The sequence below is a fragment of the Staurois parvus genome, unplaced genomic scaffold (assembly GCF_062004578.1).
Source record: "Staurois parvus isolate SC_StPar_1 unplaced genomic scaffold, SC_StPar_1.0 ptg002170l, whole genome shotgun sequence".
Classification (NCBI taxonomy): Eukaryota; Metazoa; Chordata; class Amphibia; order Anura; family Ranidae; genus Staurois; species Staurois parvus.
In genome coordinates, this window is record NW_028319966.1 from 200,251 (window position 1) to 221,768 (window position 21,518).

General features: G+C 46.2%; 1 protein-coding gene across 1 annotated transcript in view; it reads left to right on the plus strand.

Moving 5' to 3' along the window:
- The window catches only part of MAP2K1 (mitogen-activated protein kinase kinase 1), an 84,730-nt gene that overhangs the window by 14,479 nt on the left and 48,733 nt on the right, over nt 1-21,518 (plus strand). Inside the window, exon 2 of the mRNA XM_089665271.1 lies at nt 16,640-16,850. Coding sequence (XP_089521397.1) covers nt 16,640-16,850 — 211 coding nt within the window. The remainder of the gene's footprint in view (nt 1-16,639; nt 16,851-21,518) is intronic.

Sequence of the window (21,518 nt, forward strand, 5' to 3'; positions counted from 1 at the left end):
ATCAGAAAATGGAATGAGATCTTCTTTATACATGAAGCCGTCTTTCTTAACACAACACGTCTGACATCTGGCTGTTCTCCAAGCAGCACGCACATTGCACTTCTTCTTTTTTTTTTTTTTTCTCTTCTTGGCCGTGTAACAGATTTCAAAACCGAGATACATTTAAAGGGGCCCGTGTGCTCATCTGCTGGGAGGCAATTGGTACATAGTTACATAAGATGAGAAGACACGAGTCCATCTGGTCCAACCAATAGAAAACCTCCATTTACCCAATCAAACACACACATATATACTTACACAGTTGCTCTAGAGCAGCGGTTCTCAACCTGTGGGTCGCGACCCCTTTGGGGGTCGAACGACCCTTTCACAGGGGTTGCCTAAGACCATCCGAAAACACATATTTGCGATGGTCTTAGGAACCGAGACACCGCTGCTCTATCCGTTACCAGGCGGGTCCGCCCACATGCAGATACGCCCACATACGAGTACCCGGCGTGATGACATCGCGCCAACCCCATCACATACACCCCATACAAATACAAGTGTATGTGACAGGGTTGGCGCCATAATGTACTTATGTGGACCAGTCACACATGTGTTGAAAGCAGCTGCTGTGTTGAAAGCAGCTGCTGTGTTGAAAGCAGCTGCTGTGTTGAAAGCAGCAGTATTGGAGGTAAGATATTTACATTACGATTCATAATAGTAGCAAAATTACAGTTATGAACTAACCATGAAAATAATTTTATGGTTGGGGGTCACCACAACATAAGGAACTGTACTAAAGGGTCGCGGCATTAGGAGGGTTGAGAACCACTGCGCTAGAGGAAGGCAAAACCCCAATAAAGCATGGTCCATTCTGCTCCAGTGGGGGAAAACATTTCCATCCTGATTCCCCAGAAGGCAATCAGATATTTCCTGGATGAACAATCTCTGATGTTATTTACCTATAAATAGTAATATCCAGTCAAAAAAAAATAATGGAACACTTTGAAAACCCATCACATCTCAATGGGGACAAATCTCCTGCTGGATCTCTATACTGACATGGATGGGGTAATGTGTTAGGAACATAAGGATTCCCCATCAATTGCTGAAAATGATGAACCTACAGAGGACTGAATTCAGAGACACCCCGAAAATCAAAGTGGAAAAAAAATGATGCAGCAGGCGAATCCATTTTGCTGAGATGTCATTGCAGCAACTCAGAATGGTCCTCAGTAGTTTGTATGGCCCCCACGTGCTTGTATGCATGCCTGACAACGTCGGGGCATGCTCCTAATGAGACGATGGATGGTGTCCTGGGGAATTTCCTCCCAGATCTGGACCAGGGCATCACTGAGCTCCTGGACAGTCTGAGGTGCAACCTTGCGGAGTCGGATGGACCGAAACATGACATCCCAGAGGTCTTCTATTGGATTTTGTCAGACGAGCATGGGGGCCATTCAATGACATTTCCTTCATCCTTCAGGAACTGCCTGCATACTCTCGCCACATGAGGCCGGGCATTATTATGCACCAGGAGGAACCCAGGACCCACTGCACCAGGAGGAACCCAGGACCCACTGCACCAGGAGGAACCCAGGACCCACTGCACCAGGAGGAACCCAGGACCCACTGCAACAGTGTAGGGTCTGACAATGGTTCCAGTCAGGCAGTCAGGGTGCCATTGTCTAGCCTGTAGAGGTCTGTGCGTCCCTTCATGGATATGCCTCCCCAGACCATCACTGACCCACCACCAAAACAGTCATGCTGAACCATGTTACAGGCAGCAGAACGTTCTCCACGGCTTCTCCAGACCCTTTCACTTCTGTCACATGTGCTCAAGGGGAACCTGCTCTCATCTGTGAAAAGCACAGGGTGCCAGTGGTGGACCTGCCAATTCTGGTGTTCAATGTCAACTGCCAATCGAGCTCTATGGTGCCGGACAGTGAGCACAGGGAGGGCCCACTAGAGGACGTTGGGCCCTCAGGCCACCCTCATGAAGTCTGTTTCTTATTGGTCAGAGACATTCACACCAGTGGCCTGCTGGAGGTCATTTTGTAGGGCTCTCTCAGTGCTCAACTTGTTCCTCCTTGCACAAAGGAGCAGATACCGGTCCTGCTTATGGGTTAAGCACCTTCTATGACCCTGTCCAGCTCTCCTAGAGTAACTGCCTGTCTCCTGGAATCTCCTCCATGCTCTTGAGACTGTGCTGGGAGACACAGCAAACCTTCTTACAATGGTATGTATTGATGTGCCATCCTGGAGGAGTTGGACTGCCTGTGCGACCTCTGTAGGGTCCAGGTATGGCCTCATGCTACCAGCAGGGGTGGACTGACCATTTGGAAACTCGGGCATTGACCGAGGGCCCGGGGTCAGTAGGGGTCCCCATGAGATGCCCCTGGTACCTTTTTCATAGGCTTTTTTGAGTTTGGGCAAGGAAACAGGGGCCCCATGATCCCCTATTGCCCGGGGGCCCCATGAGTTGTCAGTCCACCTCTGGCTACCAGTAGTAACACTGACCCTAGCCAAATGCAAAACTAATGAAAAACAGTCAGAAAAGATGAGTAGGGAAAAAAATGTCAGTGGTCTCCACCTGTAAAACCATTCCTGTTTTGGGGGTTGTCTCATAGTTCCCCATCTAGTGCACCTGTTAATTTCATTAACACCAAAGCAGCTGAAACTGGTTAACAACCCCCTCTGCTACTTAAAACGGAGTTCCACCCTTTTTTTAATGTCCCTCTGTTCATACTGTTTCTATATTATATATTGTTTTTAATTTTCCAAATACCTGTAAATAATGTGCAAAGACATCAATTCCGGTCCCAGCCACCTAGGCGATGACCTCTACACCGAGTTCACTATAAGGACCACTTATGTATTATACATGGAGATCATATCCCCCCTTATGTATTATACATGGTGATCATATCCCCCCTTATGTATTATACATGGAGATCATATCCCCCCTTATGTATTATACATGGTGATCATATCCCCCCTTATATATTATACATGGAGATCATATCCCCCTTATGTATTATACATGGAGATCATATCCCCCCTTATGTATTATACATGGAGGTCATATCCCCCCCCTTATGTATTATACATGGAGGTCATATCCCCCCCCTTATGTATTATACATGGAGGTCATATCCCCCCCCTTATGTATTATACATGGAGGTCATATCCCCCCCCTTATGTATTATACATGGAGGTCATATCCCCCCCTTATGTATTATACATGGAGGTCATATCCCCCCTTATGTATTATACATGGAGGTCATATCCCCCCTTATGTATTATACATGGAGATCATATCCCCCCTTATGTATTATACATGGAGATCATATCCCCCCCTTATGTATTATACATGGAGATCATATCCCCCCCCCTTATGGATTTGTACATGGAGATCATATCCCCCCCCCTTATGGATTTGTACATGGAGATCATATCCCCCCCCCCCTTATCCCCCTTATGGATTTGTACATGGAGATAATATCCCCCCCCCCTTATCCCCCTTATGGATTTGTACATGGAGATCATATCCCCCCCCCCTTATGGATTTGTACATGGAGATCATATCCCCCCCCCTTATGGATTTGTACATGAAGATCATATGCCCCCCCTTATGGATTTGTACATGAAGATCATATCCCCCCCCCTTATGGATTTGTACATGGAGATCATATCCCCCCCCCCTTATGTATTATACATGGAGATCATATCCCCCCCCCCCCTTATGTATTATACATGGAGATTATATCCCCCCCCCCCTTATGGATTTGTACATGGAGATCATATCCCCCCCCCCCTTATGGATTTGTACATGGAGATCATATCCCCCCCTTATGGATTTAGGCGTAGTGATCATATCCTCCCTTTATCTCCTCTTCAGAGATTAAATAAATTTAGTTCAGCTAATCTTTCCTTATATTTGTTCCTATTTGGGGGTCAGGGCTGTGGCCAGTCGAAGCAGAAAAATCCCTGGTATCAGTGGGAGGAATAGTGCCCCATCATTGGTGTCAGTGGGAGGAATAGTGCCCCATCATTGGTGTCAGTGGGAGGAATGGTGCCCCATCATTGGTGTCAGTGGGAGGAATGGTGCCCCATCATTGGTATCAGTGGGAGGAATAGTGCCCCATCATTGGTATCAGTGGGGGGAATAGTGCCCCATCATTGGTGTCAGTGGGAGGAATAGTGCCCCATCATTGGTGTCAGTGGGAGGAATGGTGCCCCATCATTGGTGTCAGTGGGAGGAATGGTGCCCCATCATTGGTGTCAGTGGGAGGAATGGTGCCCCATCATTGGTGTCAGTGGGAGGAATAGTGCCCCATCATTGGTATCAGTGGGAGGAATAGTGTCCCATCATTGGTGTCAGTGGGAGGAATAGTGTCCCATCATTGGTGTCAGTGGGAGGAATAGTGTCCCATCATTGGTGTCAGTGGGAGGAATAGTGTCCCATCATTGCTATCAGTGGGAGGAATAGTGCCCCATCATTGCTATCAGTGGGAGGAATAGTGCCCCATCATTGGTGTCAGTGGGAGGAATAGTGCCCCATCATTGGTGTCAGTGGGAGGAATAGTGCCCCATGATTGGTGTCAGTGGGAGGAATAGTGCCCCATCATTGGTGTCAGTGGGAGGAATAGTGCCCCATCATTGGTGTCAGTGGGAGGAATAGTGCCCCATCATTGGTGTCAGTGGGAGGAATAGTGCCCCATCATTGGTGTCAGTGGGAGGAATAGTGCCCCATCATTGGTGTCAGTGGGAGGAATAGTGCCCCATCATTGGTGTCAGTGGGAGGAATAGTGCCCCATCATTGGTGTCAGTGGGAGGAATAGTGCCCCATCATTGGTGTCAGTGGGAGGAATAGTGCCCCATCATTGGTGTCAGTGGGAGGAATAGTGCCCCATCATTGGTGTCAGTGGGAGGAATAGTGCCCCATCATTGGTGTCAGTGGGAGGAATAGTGCCCCATCATTGGTGTCAGTGGGAGGAATAGTGCCCCATCATTGGTGTCAGTGGGAGGAATAGTGCCCCATCATTGGTGTCAGTGGGAGGAATAGTGCCCCATCATTGGTGTCAGTGGGAGGAATAGTGCCCCATCATTGGTGTCAGTGGGAGGAATAGTGCCCCATCATTGGTGTCAGTGGGAGGAATAGTGCCCCATCATTGGTGTCAGTGGGAGGAATAGTGCCCCATCATTGGTGTCAGTGGGAGGAATAGTGCCCCATCATTGGTGTCAGTGGGAGGAATAGTGCCCCATCATTGGTGTCAGTGGGAGGAATAGTGCCCCATCATTGGTGTCAGTGGGAGGAATAGTGCCCCATCATTGGTGTCAGTGGGAGGAATAGTGCCCCATCATTGGTGTCAGTGGGAGGAATAGTGCCCCATCATTGGTGTCAGTGGGAGGAATAGTGCCCCATCATTGGTGTCAGTGGGAGGAATAGTGCCCCATCATTGGTGTCAGTGGGAGGAATAGTGCCCCATCATTGGTGTCAGTGGGAGGAATAGTGCCCCATCATTGGTGTCAGTGGGAGGAATAGTGCCCCATCATTGGTGTCAGTGGGAGGAATAGTGCCCCATCTTTGGTGTCAGTGGGAGGAATAGTGCCCCATCTTTGGTGTCAGTGGGAGGAATAGTGCCCCATCTTTGGTGTCAGTGGGAGGAATAGTGCCCCATCATTGGTGTCAGTGGGAGGAATAGTGCCCCATCATTGGTGTCAGTGGGAGGAATAGTGCCCCATCATTGGTGTCAGTGGGAGGAATAGTGCCCCATCATTGGTGTCAGTGGGAGGAATAGTGCCCCATCATTGGTGTCAGTGGGAGGAATAGTGCCCCATCATTGGTGTCAGTGGGAGGAATAGTGCCCCATCATTGGTGTCAGTGGGAGGAATAGTGCCCCATCATTGGTGTCAGTGGGAGGAATAGTGCCCCATCATTGGTGTCAGTGGGAGGAATAGTGCCCCATCATTGGTGTCAGTGGGAGGAATAGTGCCCCATCATTGGTGTCAGTGGGAGGAATAGTGCCCCATCATTGGTGTCAGTGGGAGGAATAGTGCCCCATCATTGGTGTCAGTGGGAGGAATAGTGCCCCATCATTGGTGTCAGTGGGAGGAATAGTGCCCCATCATTGGTGTCAGTGGGAGGAATAGTGCCCCATCATTGGTGTCAGTGGGAGGAATAGTGCCCCATCATTGGTGTCAGTGGGAGGAATAGTGCCCCATCATTGGTGTCAGTGGGAGGAATAGTGCCCCATCATTGGTGTCAGTGGGAGGAATAGTGCCCCATCATTGGTGTCAGTGGGAGGAATAGTGCCCCATCATTGGTGTCAGTGGGAGGAATAGTGCCCCATCATTGGTGTCAGTGGGAGGAATAGTGCCCCATCATTGGTGTCAGTGGGAGGAATAGTGCCCCATCATTGGTGTCAGTGGGAGGAATAGTGCCCCATCATTGGTGTCAGTGGGAGGAATAGTGCCCCATCATTGGTGTCAGTGGGAGGAATAGTGCCCCATCTTTGGTGTCAGTGGGAGGAATAGTGCCCCATCTTTGGTGTCAGTGGGAGGAATAGTGCCCCATCTTTGGTGTCAGTGGGAGGAATAGTGCCCCATCATTGGTGTCAGTGGGAGGAATAGTGCCCCATCATTGGTGTCAGTGGGAGGAATAGTGCCCCATCATTGGTGTCAGTGGGAGGAATAGTGCCCCATCATTGGTGTCAGTGGGAGGAATAGTGCCCCATCATTGGTGTCAGTGGGAGGAATAGTGCCCCATCATTGGTGTCAGTGGGAGGAATAGTGCCCCATCATTGGTGTCAGTGGGAGGAATGGTGCCCCATCATTGGTGTCAGTGGGAGGAATGGCGCCCCATCATTGGTGTCAGTGGGAGGGATGGCGCCCCATCATTGGTGTCAGTGGGAGGAATAGTGAATCATCATTGATGTCAGTGGGAGGGATGGCGCCCCACCATTGGTGTCAGTGGACGGGATGGCGCCACAAGGGAAGTATCAGGAAGGCAAGTGTATGCAGTTTTGGAAAATGCAAGTTAAGTGAACTTGCCAACAAGTTCCCCTTTAATGGTGGTCTGTACAGCCACTCCTTGTTGCCTCCTCTGCAGCTCCATTCAGCTGCCATGAGAATGGGCGGAGCATAGGTTCCCTTTTACGGAAAACACTATATCCACATCCAGAGCGGAATAACATAACTCCAGGGAAGTGCAGACCTGGATCTGTTCAGCACTTCGTTATAAGAATTCATAAATGTAATTTGCGTCATTCTACAACCTAATCATCAGAGCGCAACATCAATGTTACTAAACACCAAATACAATATACAGGATTATTCCAAAAGACTCGTTTGAGCCAAATAACCTGAACTGTCAAGTATGCACAAGGAATGTATTGTAGGCAGAATAAAAGAATAAAGCGCTACATACTTCCCGAATAACAAAGGATCGTGACTAGAATAATAGGGAGTGCCAGCTATCCATATCATTCCTTGGAATGTTAAGTTTTGATGCTGAAAGCTGCACAGAAATGTCTCTGCCCTTAAAACCCCTTCAAAAAATGCATCAAAAACACAACTTCAACACATAAAATTAACTATTAATAAAAATTAGGTGTTTTTAAAGGGTGACTCCACTCGTGTGTGGGGGGGGGGGGGGGGTGCGTATACAATTGCCACACATGTCCTCTTGTAACTGAATGTTATTAAAAATGACCTTTCCTTTTCAGTCTGCAGCGCTGTAATTTTCTGTAAAATTCAATATGGCAACCTGACGGTGTTCTGTACCCAGATGGAGTACGAAACGCGCCCCCCCAAATGTAATTTCCTGCTTGTGTGATTGGCTCACTGATTTTCCCAGAAGTCTGCACTAAGATACAATTCAGATTTTGGTCCTCCCCTGCAACAGAAATATCATTTTTGGTGAGATACTCCCCAAGGGAAATCGCGTCTAAAGGGATGCAGACCCTGCCACTTTCCTCATCACAGCTCAGCAGGTGCAGCAGCTGATTGATAATTATAAAGTCACTTCCATTCACATTTACTCTGCACATGGACACAGAGAAACAAACAGATATTTCTGCAGAATAACAAAAGGGAGGAATCTGCAACAAAGTTTGTTAAAATCCCTGCAATTTGCATAGATCACCTAGAGGGGAATATTTATTTATTTAATTTCCTCAACAAAAGTGGAGTTACTCTTTAACCTCCCTGGCGGTATTCCTGAGTGTAGCTCGGGGTAAAGTTTCAGCACCACAAGCGGTGTCCCCCCCGAGCTACACTCGGGAATACACTGCAGCGTTGCTCCGGGATCTCTTCTTCACTTACCTTGTCCTGCGCTCCCGCGATGTCCCTCCTGCAGTGTCCCCGGCAATGTCCTCCGGCCGATGCCGGCATCTGTCTTCTGGGTTCCGTTCCCTGCGACGTCGGGACGTACGGGGGACGGAACTGGTGGGAAATTTAAAAATGTCAAAAAGTGACATTCACTAAATCCACTAAAATCACATAGTATAACATTCCTGTATCAAACCATTTCACATACATTTTGTCCCGAGTGCTTTGTCCGGTGCCCTGCCTGCATTTTTACTGTTCTTTCTGCCTGGAAACTGAGAAACGTCCATGGCGTCCAAAAAGCGTCCCTTTAGGTCAAAAGCGGTTTTAGACCGGCTAGAGAACAGCGATAGTAAATCAGAACCACTTGCAGAATTGAGTGATAATGATTCGTGGGGGAAATTCCTCATCAGACACTGAAAACGATTCTGCGACTGAGCTCAGCGATGTGCGAACTTGGCGCTATATTTCATATTTCAGTGTTTTTGGTTTGATTATATTATTGAATTAAATTAATTATTGTTATATTATTTTTTATGATTATTAAATTTATAATTTATGATTTTGTGTTTCAAATTTTATCCTCCCCGGGATGTTTACTAGACTCTTGTTCGGACAGATTTCAGTGAGTTATTCCTAAAAATTACAGACCTACAATAAAAAAACTACATATTTCCATGCAAAAAAAGTACCGCTTTCGGCACAGAAATACTGACATAATCAGACCGCTAGGGAGGTTAAAGGGAAACTTCACCCAGCATTCTTCAACCCGGTTCTCGGTTCCAATCAGTGTAATCCGATAATCGGAGGTTGGGGTAGGAGGGATATGGCTTTGATGTAAAATTCCTGATAGGCTCCTGTGAAGGTAGAAGAACACATGGTGCCTAGGCTCCATCCCGTGTCAGGAAGTTATCTGCTGCTTCTGATCATAAAGGTACATTTGTTTCAGCCAAATGGCTGCTTTTAGACCTTTTGCGGATTTGGCCTATGCAGGTGCAACAATGAATGCGTGTTGTGGTGCATCGCATTTAGGCTTTTTGAAGCGTAAGTTCTCATGCAAGGTGCATTGGAGTTCCATTAAAGGATAAGTTCACCTTTAGTAACATGTTCCATGTTACACTCGTATTTAGATTTATTTTTTTTTAGATCTCCTTGAGGAAGTGGGCTTTTGACCTGTGAAATGTGTCGGAGCTACTTACATCAAGGAGTTATATACATCACATTCTCCCTGAGGAAGCGGGCTTCCTGCGTAACGCGTCAAGGCTACTTACATCAAGGTACATGCTTCAGTCTTCGGTCACACCTGTGTGCGACCTGGCATATGATCAGGGGCGGACTGACCATTTGGACACTTGGGCGCTGCCCGAGGACCCGGGGTCAATAGGGGGCCCCATGAGATGCACCTGTTACCTTTTCATAGGCTTTTTTGGGTGTGGTTTGAGTGTGGGCGAGGACACAGGGGCCCCATGATCCCCTGTTGCCCGGGGGCCCCATGACTTGTCAGCCTGCCCCTGCATGTGATATAAAACATCTTGGTCTCCCCTCTGAGGACGTGTGTGGCACGAAAAGCTTTAGGAGGAACCAATACGTGACGTTACGCCGCCGGAGCCTCGTGAAAGTCCGGCGGCCATCTTTACTTTTGGTCAGTGCTGCTTAACTCTGCAATACTGTCACGTTTTACTTGCTTTTAAACTCATTTTTCCATGGAATAAATTAATATAATTTTAAAATACTACACTACGGGCACTTTTTGTTTGGCTCCTATATGGAGCTACTGATTCACAGGGCCTACTTTTGAGCCTGGCCCATTCAAGTACCCAGAGGAGGGAGTTCCTGTAATACAGGCTGCAGACCCATCCATCCTTAAAGGGGACCTCTGGATGAGCTGACCACGTATACAACCCAAGTGCTGTATAATACCCTGAAGGAAGTTAACCACACGCCTGGCATATCCCGTTCCCTAAAGTGGACCTTGTTTGATATATTTATATGCTCATATTCAATGCACATCAGGTGAGTGCGCATTCTTACTATACCTTCAAAGCACAAGCATTTAATTATCACTGCGGTTGGGATCCTGCATCTCCATTATCATATGAACTTTTTCAATTTTATGAACTTTATTTGCTATATTATTCATCATACATTTATTGATTTAGCCGTTTTATTTGAATCCTAGCACTGCACTCTTGTTTTATATTTGTTTGAGGTTTTTTCTGGTTACCTTAGTGCAATAGCTGCTTCATCAGGAGCGCTCACTGTGTTTTTACTCTATATTAGCATACGATATGCATGCCATACGACTTGCAAATCGCATGGCAATTCGCACCCCATTGTCCGCAATCACAGCGGTCATATTGGGGTGATTCCGACTCGGTCGGAGCCGCACCGATTTCTAATGTAGTACATGCACTAGTTTTGGTGCAATTTGCATAGACATCTGTGTCAGGTGTCTTGGAAATCGCACCTCAAATCGGCATGTCATCCAACTTTGAAATCGTGCAACTTCACTGTAAATTGCATGATTTCAAAGTCAGGACCGGTCTGACCGTGTTGTAAAACTCGCTTTTGCCGCGATCACTACGCATAGATTGTAACAGAATCTCATCGCGCTTGGGGTGCCATTGAAGCGTAATGGCGCTCAAAAGCGCGACACGCTTTCTGCCGTGATTTAGAATCACGACGATTCTGTCCGCAATCCCAAATCCTGTATTTAGTATCCATATCTATAGAGTTCTACATGTTCTTAAAAGCTGTATCTGCTTCTTGTTTTTCTGGAGTTCTCTTCTTCTTTTTTTTTTTTTTTTTTCCCCCTTCACATGGCAGGTGATACGTAAGAGCAGTAAGACGCATGTTGGAAACCGTGACAGCCGAAAGGGGGGGCGCTGTTGACTAGGGGGGCCATGATGTAAGGATCTACTTGTTATTTCCGGTTGCCTAGCAACAGAACCATTTCAAAAGAGCAGAATCCTTATAAATAATACTCTGAAATTATCTCTCCTCCTACAGAACCCATTAACACTCTGCTGTCTGTACACAGATGAGAAAAAAAACAAAAAACCTACCATTTTCCTTTGATACAATGACATTATATATATATTACCGGGCAGTGCGCGACTCACCAAAACACGTGGATTAAATGCCCTAAAGATAGGAGGACGTACATTATGTTTTTAGAAGAGAGGCGGAAATGCTGCGTTGGAGTTATGTGAATTGATTTGACAGGATTGAGGGGGTGGATGGCGTACCCACGCTGTACCCACGCTGTACCCGCTTTGTATTGCATACATGTGAACAGGAGGGGAAAACAATCTGCATGGCATAATATTGCAAAGAAGAGCCGATGCTCTGCAGAAGGGCCGGCTAAAAAAAAATCTGAAGCAATGCTTGGCTTATAGAGAAGGGACTGCGTTCATTTCTAGCAATGCATGGCTTATAGAGAAGGGACTGCGTTCATTTCTAGCAATGCATGGCTGATAGAGAAGGGACTGCGTTCATTTCTGGCAATGCATGGCTTATAGAGAAGGGACTGCGTTCATTTCTAGCAATGCATGGCTTATAGAGAAGGGACTGCGTTCATTTCTAGCAATGCTTGGCTGATAGAGAAGGGACTGCGTTCATTTCTGGCAATGCATGGCTTATAGAGAAGGGACTGCGTTCATTTCTAGCAATGCATGGCTTATAGAGAAGGGACTGCGTTCATTTCTAGCAATGCATGGCTTATAGAGAAGGGACTGCGTTCATTTCTAGCAATGCATGGCTGATAGGGAAGGGACTGCGCTCATTTCTAGCAATGCATGGCTGATAGGGAAGGGACTGCGCTCATTTCTAGCAATGCATGGCTGATAGAGAACAGACTGTGTTCATTTCTGGCAATGCATGGCTTATAGAGAAGGGACTGCGTTCATTTCTAGCAATGCATGGCTTATAGAGAAGGGACTGCGTTCATTTCTAGCAATGCATGGCTGATAGAGAAGGGACTGCATTCATTTCTAGCAATGCATGGCTTATAGAGAAGGGACTGCGTTCATTTCTAGCAAGGCATGGCTGATAGAGAAGGGACTGCATTCATTTCTAGCAATGCATGGCTTATAGAGAAGGGACTGCGTTCATTTCTAGCAATGCATGGCTGATAGAGAAGGGACTGCGTTCATTTCTGGCAATGCATGGCTTATAGAGAGAGGACTGCGTTCATTTCTAGCAATGCATGGCTGATAGAGAAGGGACTGCGTTCATTTCTGGCAATGCATGGCTGATAGAGAAGGGACTGCGTTCATTTCTAGCAATGCATGGCTGATAGGTTAGGGACTGCGTTCATTTCTAGCAATGCATGGCTTATAGAGAAGGGACTGCGTTCATTTCTAGCAATGCATGGTTGATAGCTTAGGGACTGCGTTCATTTCTAGCAATGCATGGCTGATAGAGAAGGGACTGCGTTCATTTCTGGCAATGCATGGCTGATAGGTTAGGGACTGCGTTCATTTCTAGCATTGCATGTCTGATGGAGAGGGGACTCAATTCATTTCTAGGAATGTATGAAGTCTAGGAGACCTGTATGAGGGTGTAGGGCTAGGCTCACACTCGTGCATTTTGGGACCAAAAAAAACCCATGCATCGTCGCACTGAAAGTTGCACTTTTTTGCCAAGGTGCCTAGAAGAGAAACGCACAGGTGTGATCAGCCCCTAAAATCTGTATGTATGTGCCATACCTGTGGGATCCTGTGGAAGCAGAGAATCACTGCAGTAGGCACAATTGCTGCACTGCTACTACAGTGATTGCCATTAGCTTCTGGGTTCCATGCCAAGCAGCTGCCCTACTGCATTGTGAGCATAGGAGGTTGCTGGCTTGGCATGGGTGCAATTCAGAGAACACTTTGTATTTTCTCAATGAATGCAAGGTGTTCTCTGATTGGATCAGGTGGAGTTTGTGATATCCCCACCATGCCTCTCCATTTTGTCAAGTCCAAGAACACTTTGCATTCAATGAGAAAATGGATAGTGATCTCTGAATGGCACCTGTGCCAAGCAAGCAATCTGCGTTCACTAAACTATAGTGGTATAGTAGCGGTGTCTTATACAAGGATTTCCAGCTGCTAGAGCCAAGATTGATGCCCACCTGGCAGCCTGGGGGGGCCACATGCAACCTTTTGGCACTTTTTGTGTAGCCCTCGGGTCTCCTGCAGACACTAATCGGTGTTTCTCTCTTGCCCTGCTAATGACTTCCAGCAGACTCATGTAATATATCTCCAGTCTGACTGTCCCCTGAAGTGTGTCCCCAGTCTCCCAACAACTTCTATAGAATGTTCACGGTCTCTGAAGCTGTCCTCTAGATTGTCTGCGGTCTCTGGCCATCTCCTCCTAGATTGGCTGCGGCCTCTGGCCATCTCCTCCTAGATTGGCTGCGGCCTCTGGCCATCTCCTCCTAGATTGGCTGCGGCCTCTGGCCATCTCCTCCTAGATTGGCTGCGGCCTCTGGCCATCTCCTCCTAGGTTGGCTGCGGCCTCTGGCCATCTCCTCCTAGGTTGGCTGCGGCCTCTGGCCATCTCCTCCTAGATTGGCTGCGGCCTCTGGCCATCTCCTCCTAGATTGGCTGCGGTCTCTGGCCATCTCCTCCTAGATTGGCTGCGGCCTCTGGCCATCTCCTCCTAGATTGGCTGCGGCCTCTGGAATTCGTAATTTGCATTAAGGAGCTTTAGAAACAGTCCAACCCTTTCAGAAGGAAAGATTTATTACTAAAAGGTCAAAAGGGTGCAATAAAAATATTTACAGAAAAAAGATGTAACCTATATATATATATATATATATATATATATATATATACACAGAGAACAACAGCACAGCAAAGAGATAACAGAAAGACGTTTAGGTAGATAAATACTTGCCAAAAAGCCTTGGGTTAAGCAGCTTCAAGTCTCATGAGCCAAAAAGGATTTCTTGTCTCTACTGCTAGTTTTGATGTTAAACGCAGGAGACTCTGCTTTCTCTCTCACCCAACTCCAAGCTTAACAGCCTTTTTCTACAATCTCAGCGGGGTGTCTCCTTACAACAAAGAACCAATTGCCTTATTTGGGGAGGGAAGTGTAGGTGGAGACCTAAGTTACAACCAGAATCTCTCGTAGCTTATTTTTTGGCCCATAACTTTTCCTAGTACATTTAACATCCCACCCGCAGGTAGATTAATATGCAGACGCATCTGCGGAATGGTTAGATATGAGACATGAAATATACACTTGAATGGTTCAAGAGATATACTTTTCTGCTTTTCTATGTATGCCAGCCACGGAGTGTGACATATCAAATGGGTTGTCTTATCGTGACCAATCTGAAGATATGCCTGGTTTTTATGTAAGTCTCTAATATTCCAAGATATGAGACATAGGGGGAAAATGGATTTTGAATGTGGGATCTAGTTTATTACTCCTCTGGAATGTCTTTGAACTCAGGGAAAGGCTTGGGTTATACTTTTACGATATGCCAGATTGCAGTTTCTTAGACAGCCAGGCACCCAGCTCCCTCGGGGGTTTTATAGCTCGGAGCTTCCTGCTGTGCTTTGGCTGCCTATGACCTTGGCCAACACACAGGCCACATGTCACTGTGGATGAACAGAGATGGAGGGGGGATGATGGGACAACATGGAGAATTCTTAAAAAAATGGAGGGCTGTGTCCGTCTCTGTGTGTATGATTGCTACACCTTGTATCCTGGCTGCGGTCTCTGGCCCTGCCTTGTATCCTGGCTGCGGTCTCTGGCCATTTCATCGCCTGTATTATTTCTGCAGTCTTTGAATATGTCCTGTTGTGTGTCTGCTATCTAACACTGAATAGTCACTGAATTTTATGTGTGGCCCTTTGGTGATGCTGGGGGCTGCTATATGAAGATAAGTGACCACTACTAGCTATGGCACTTACATTGGTCCAAGCTGGACCATTCTAACTATGTAAATTGTTACATTTACCCAGCGTTCACAGACACATTGACGTTGGGGCCGTCTGTCTTAGACTTCTGCACACCAATCCTCTGTTTCACTTTTAGCCGATAATACCATTGTGCCATTTTTTCAACGATCAACAGCTGACTGGCTCTCATGTGAAGGCCGCCCCCCCCTCCCCCTGCCTGCAGTGGGTCAACGACTCTAAAGGATTGCTCCTGTTGAGTGATGGCTCTTACGTCAATGTAGCTGGGAACACGGGGTGAATATTTCAAGGAGGACTGGAAGTAACAATGTTCTCTTTTTGATTCATGAGCAGTGTATCCTTTTTGTTGCTGAACTGTTGGGGTAACAAGCACTTGAGCGGGAACACGCAACAATGGCTCTTTGGAACCTCTGGGTGTTTGCATAATGGAGCGTCTCTGATTTTTGGAATCCTAAGGTGCTGTGGAAACAATCTGCTGATCTCTTAAAGCAGAACACAAAGCAAAATTTTTATTTTCCATTGTTCGTTTTGTCCAGGGGCGCAAGTTAAAACTACACCTACCCGATCCTTCGATCCTCAGAAAAACAGCGCTCCCCGACATCCAGCAGTGGACTGTTCCTGCCGTCCTCACATCCAGAGCGTGTCTGTGGGCGTGATGATGTCAGGAACAGTTCATTTACAAGACCACTAGCATGAGAGGGGCGAGGGGCAGGAGCGGCCGGCACCGGTCTTGTGCTGGGAGGAGCGATGGATTAGGTAATTATATCTCTGCTCTGCAATCCCCTAGACCAGGGGTGTCAATCTGGCAGCCCTCCAGCTGTTGTGAAACTACAAGTCCCATCGTGCCCCTGCCTTTGAGAGTCATGCTGGTAACGGTTAATCTTGCAATGCCTTATGGGACTTGTAGTTTGGCAACAGCTGGAGGTCTGCCAGTTTGACACCCATGCCCTAGACCACGGGTATCAAACTGGTGGCCCTCCAGCTGTTGCCAAACTACAAGTCCCATGAGCCATTACAAGATTGACAGTTACAAGCATGACAGCAGAGGCATGATGGGACTTGTAATTTGGCAACTGCTGGAGGTCCGCCAGTTTGACCCCCCTGCCCTAGACAAAAACAAGCCGTTAACCCATGCAGTGCGGGTACAGCCCCACTGCATGGGAAAATAAAAATGTTGCCTGGAGTTCTTCTTTAAGCTGGCCATAGATGAATAAGTTCCCCCATCCACACAACTGATGTGAATGGAGGAATCCTCCCACTTGTGCTATTGTATTCTGACAGCTGGAACTCCTCCGCTATCCGAATACACTGATCAGCGCTGCAGCCAATTGGCTACATTCACAAATCCAATGTAAAATTTTGTTTGCTGCTTCTCTTTAATCTGACATTTTTTTTTTTATCTGTTCATGCAGGACAAATCTTGAAGCTCTTCAGAAGAAGTTAGAGGAGCTGGAACTAGATGAGCAGCAGAGGAAGCGCCTGGAGGTTTTTCTTACCCAGAAGCAGAAAGTCGGGGAGCTAAGAGATGACGACTTTGAGAAAGTCTCTGAACTTGGAGCGGGTAACGGTGGAGTGGTCTTCAAGGTTTCACACAAGCCCACCAGCTTAATCATGGCTAGAAAGGTAGGTCATTGAGGTTCTTTAACCACTTCATGTCCGGACACTTTCACCCCCTTCCTGTCCAGGCCAATTTTCAGCTTTCAGCGCTATCACACTTTGAATGACAATTGCGCAGTCATGCAACACTGTTCCCATATGAATTTTTTAGCATTTTTTTGAGACAGATAAAGCTTTATTTTGGTGGTTTTTATTCACCGCTGGGATTTTTATTTTTTTTGCTATGTAAATGAAAAAGTCCAAAAATTTTGAAAAAAGTGTTTTTCATATAAAATTATGCAAATAAATAATATTTCATCATAAATCTTGGCCAAAATGTATTCCGTTATATTTTTAGTAAAAAAAAATAAAAAATAACCCAAATTAGTTTATAACCAAAAATTATCATTTTTAAACCATTTTTTTTTTTTTTACATTTTTATTTTATTTTATTTTTTTATATTATTGTTTTTTTTGTTTTTTTTACATACTTTTACATACTGTCATCCTAGCAGTACAGTGTCACCATGGTGACTCTGTACTACTTGTGGGAGGTGATGAAGATTTTTTTTTTTTTTTTTTACACCTATAAAGGCAGTAAAAACAATCGTTTCTCCTTCTCTCTGGCTGCACTCTTGCAGCCATTGAGAAATACTGTGTGACCTGTGATTGGTCACAGCTTGACCCATGGTACAAGGCTGTTGTGAATAGCCTTGTACCATGTGACCTCGGTGATCATTCACAGATTTCACACGTAGTAAGCAATGATGTCAAAAGTGACATCTTGCTTACTACTCTGCATGTGATCACTGATTGGCCAATCAGTGATCACATGATCGGGACCTCACACAGAGGTCCTGTCCGACGATCGGTGTTCCACTGTGTCCGGAGGACACAGCGAGCACCGGATCGCTGTGCTGCACGCTCCCAGGGAGCACGCACAAGCAGGGGGCGGGGAGGCAGTTTATAAACGGCCACCCGACCCTGCAGTGCCACCGTCCGGCCGTTTATATACAACAGCTGGACGGTAAGTGGTTAAATCCTATTGCACGGCCGATAGGAATAGAAGAGACTGAGAAGAACTTCACAATTCATACAGTTGTGTTACAATAAAATACATGCATTTTTATACAGAACTAGCATTCATTCCCTCATACTGTCTTAAGGTAATCCTCCAGTTATCCTCTGCACAACAGCTTCAGACCAGAAAAGGGAAAATCGACACTTGGAGTCAATCAGGCTCAATCAGTGCACATTTGTTAACAGGAAACCTGCAGACAGGAGGCCAGAGCTGACAAAGTAATTGGTGTGTTTCTGCTCCTTAATTGCCCAATCAGCAGGCTGCAGCTGATAGGGGACTCCAGTATATTTCTTTTCGTTCGGTTAAAATAAAGGATCACCCTTCAGACTATGCTTTCTGGCAGAGGTTTAAGACTCACAAAAGTGGATGGAGAAAATTACGCCTACCGGCAGATAAGAAAGTTCACATAGGTGTCTTGCACTGTCTGGTTCTACTGCTGCCTATTGGACGAACCAAAGAAAAAAAAAAAAAAATCAATAGACCATCCAAGGAATAACCCATCCTAGCCAATACCCCTTTTTTTTTTTTTTTTTTTCTTTTTTTTTTCTTTTTTTGCTAGTGTCCTAGGAGGGACAATCTTTCTTTAGCTTTGCTGAGAAAAGTCTATTTTTTGCTTTTTTTTTTTTGTTTTTTTTTTCACCACTACATTGCTGCTTGAACTGGTCTCTATATGCCACCTGTCCGGATTACCCATAGATAGACTGGACATTGTGGGGCCAGTGTGGAAGCTTTTACCGTTTTGGGTAAGAAGTTGGCTGCAGAGCAATTCCCAGGTCCGGAGCCATTGGCATTGCTGATCGGGCTGAGCAGTAGGCGCTACCTCATTATTATATGTAAATAAAAAGGCTACAGTGAGCGCTCCAAAGTGTCAGCAGCTGAACATTCAAGGAAAACACATAAAAAAGTCCCAAAGTGGATATGCAAATATAAAATGCAGCGCTGTGCGATATTGCTCTGGTATAGGTGACAGAAATATAGACATAAAACCAAACACGGAATATAGAATATATATCATAAATGGATAAAATGCAGTTCTGTAATGGTGCTCGCTGTTCTCCAGTGCAAATGATAGAAATGCGCACTAACCAGAAGCGTATTGATAATACGCATGTATATAGATAATCCTGAAGAATCCCCTCTCTGGTCAGAAGCTGGATAGGAGCTGGATGATGTAGAATGAAGCACCCTCGTGTGGAGAAATTGAAGTCCCACAGGCCAGAGATATCCTTGCAAAGATGTGTGGAATGGATAATCCCTCTTCTCTGGAACTGGTGCAAGGGTCACTCTAAGGCTGCAAAAATGAGAAGCTCCTCACCGGAGACATAGGGAAGAACTCATAGTGTAGTATTTTAAATCTGCTTTATTATTCAAAAAAGCGTTGGTAAGTATCACAGTAGTGCCAGATACAAGTGAGTGACTGACCCTTCCAAAATCAAAGATGGCCGCCAGGCTTCCACCTGGCACCGGCGGCGTGATGTCAACGATAACGCTCCATCTGACGCGTCTCAGAAGAAGTGCGTGCGCACGAAACGCGTCAGTTGGAGCCCAGGACGTCGTTGACATCACGCCGCCGGTGCCACGTGGAGGCCCGGCGGCCATCTTTGATTTTGGAAGGGTCAGTCACTCACTTGTATCTGGCACTACTGTGATACTTACCAACGCTTTTTTGAATAATAAAGCAGATTTAAATTACTACGCTACCTCATTATTGCACCACTGGGCACTAATTTCCCATTACCACCAGTTTTACTATGGAAGGGGTTCGTTCTGTCAGATTGGATGCTGACATCATCTGCTGGGTGAGGTATCATACGTTTTTGCTTTTTGCTGCCATTCAGCATTTTGACAGCATTGTCCAACAGCTGCTCCTGCTTTGCAAGTGATTTGGGGAACTCCGGTCTCCATTCTGTTCCTACAGCCTATCTTCTGTGATCTTGGTCACCTCCAGCCTTCAGACCTTTATTTGTCACCAGCTTCCTGGGTTTGTACCTGAGGCATTGCCTTGTATCTTGAGCTTAGTGGCATCATTGCCTCACAGTTGCAACATGTCTATATAGGAAACAAAAAGAGGACGCAGGGGCCTAGTGCATTACCTTTAAAAATGAGATTTATTAATAAATAGCAAAATACTCACAAGAAAAATCAAATCAAATGGAAAGCACGTCAAAGGATGAAACGTGGTCCAAAAACCCCTGAAGGTGGTCTGGTGGGGGACTGTAGACCTCTAGATAGCTGGTGGCTATCGAGGTTGTACCTCTTCCTCAGAGCCAGAGTTTATGCAGGCTGTGTCCGGAGAGGGCACCAGACCACTAGACCACCTTCAGGGGTTTTTAGACCACGTTTCATCCTTTGTGACTTGCTTTTCATTTTGATTTTATTTCCCTTGTGAGTATTTTACTATTAATTAATATATCTCATTTTTAAAGGTACTGCACTAGGCCCGTGCACCCTCTTTTTGTTTCACATGTACAGTTCTCTTTGGATTTCCCTGGTCCGTTGAGGGCAGCAAGGCTTGCATTCCTTTCTTGCACATGTGGAGATACTGACATTGTGGAGTCCACTGTCCAGCGCAGGAGTACATGCGTTCAGTTTCTTTTTTTCTTCTTTACACCATGTCTGTATCAAGACACCAAGGGGCCAGTCTCGCTGCAAGTGGGTGACCTGGCTCAATCTTTCCTAATGGTTCCAACAACTTTTATTCTGTACCTTCTGAGGGCACTGATTGTCTGCAATTTGAAGTCCTTTATTACCCAATGGTTACAGGGGCAATCTCCTTGGAGTCCCCCTTAGCTTCTTCAGATAGGGCCAAGTTTTAAGAGGCCTTTACTGCACTCCCTCAAGACTTTGTGGCCGAATTCACTCAATTCCTCATAGATCCTGACTGTAGAGGCTTGAAGCATGCTCCCTCACCTTTCCCAGTAGAGTCCATTTCTGATCTGATTGTCTGTCTGGAGTCCTTATTACCCTAAGGTGTTAGGGGCTATCTCATTGGAGTCCCCCTTAGCTTCTTCAGGTGGGGCCAAGTTTTCAGAGGCCTTTACTGCAGTCCCACAAGACTTTGTGGCCAAGTTCACTCAATTCTTCATGTCTCCTGACTGTAGAGGTTCATAGCATTCTCCTTTCCCAGGAGTGTCCATTTCTAATCTCCTTGCTGCTCTAGAAGAGGTTGGGCTGCTGGTTGCAATGACCATCCCTGATTCACAGAGGTTTATTTACTAACACTGGAGGATGCAAAATCTGGTGCAATTCTGCATAGAAACCATTCAGCCTCCAGATTTTTATTGCCAAAGCTTAATTGAACAAGCTGAAGTTAAAAGCTGATTGGATACTATGACCAGCTGCACCAGATTCTGTGTGCACCAGTTTTTGGAAATAAAACCCATGGGCCCATTTCACACAGGGTGGACTCGTCATTAGATCCACATGCTTAGCTGGGGATATGCTCGCTGAGCAAGCAGATGATGGCTCTGTGTTGATTCCACTTTTGCAGAGTGGACACAGACCATGCCTGTCCGACTGCCATCTGATTAGCCAGATGGATGGTGAACGGATGCCCATCTGTCTGTTTTTTAGCGGGCAGGATTGAATGCAGGTGGGTCCAAACAGACACATTT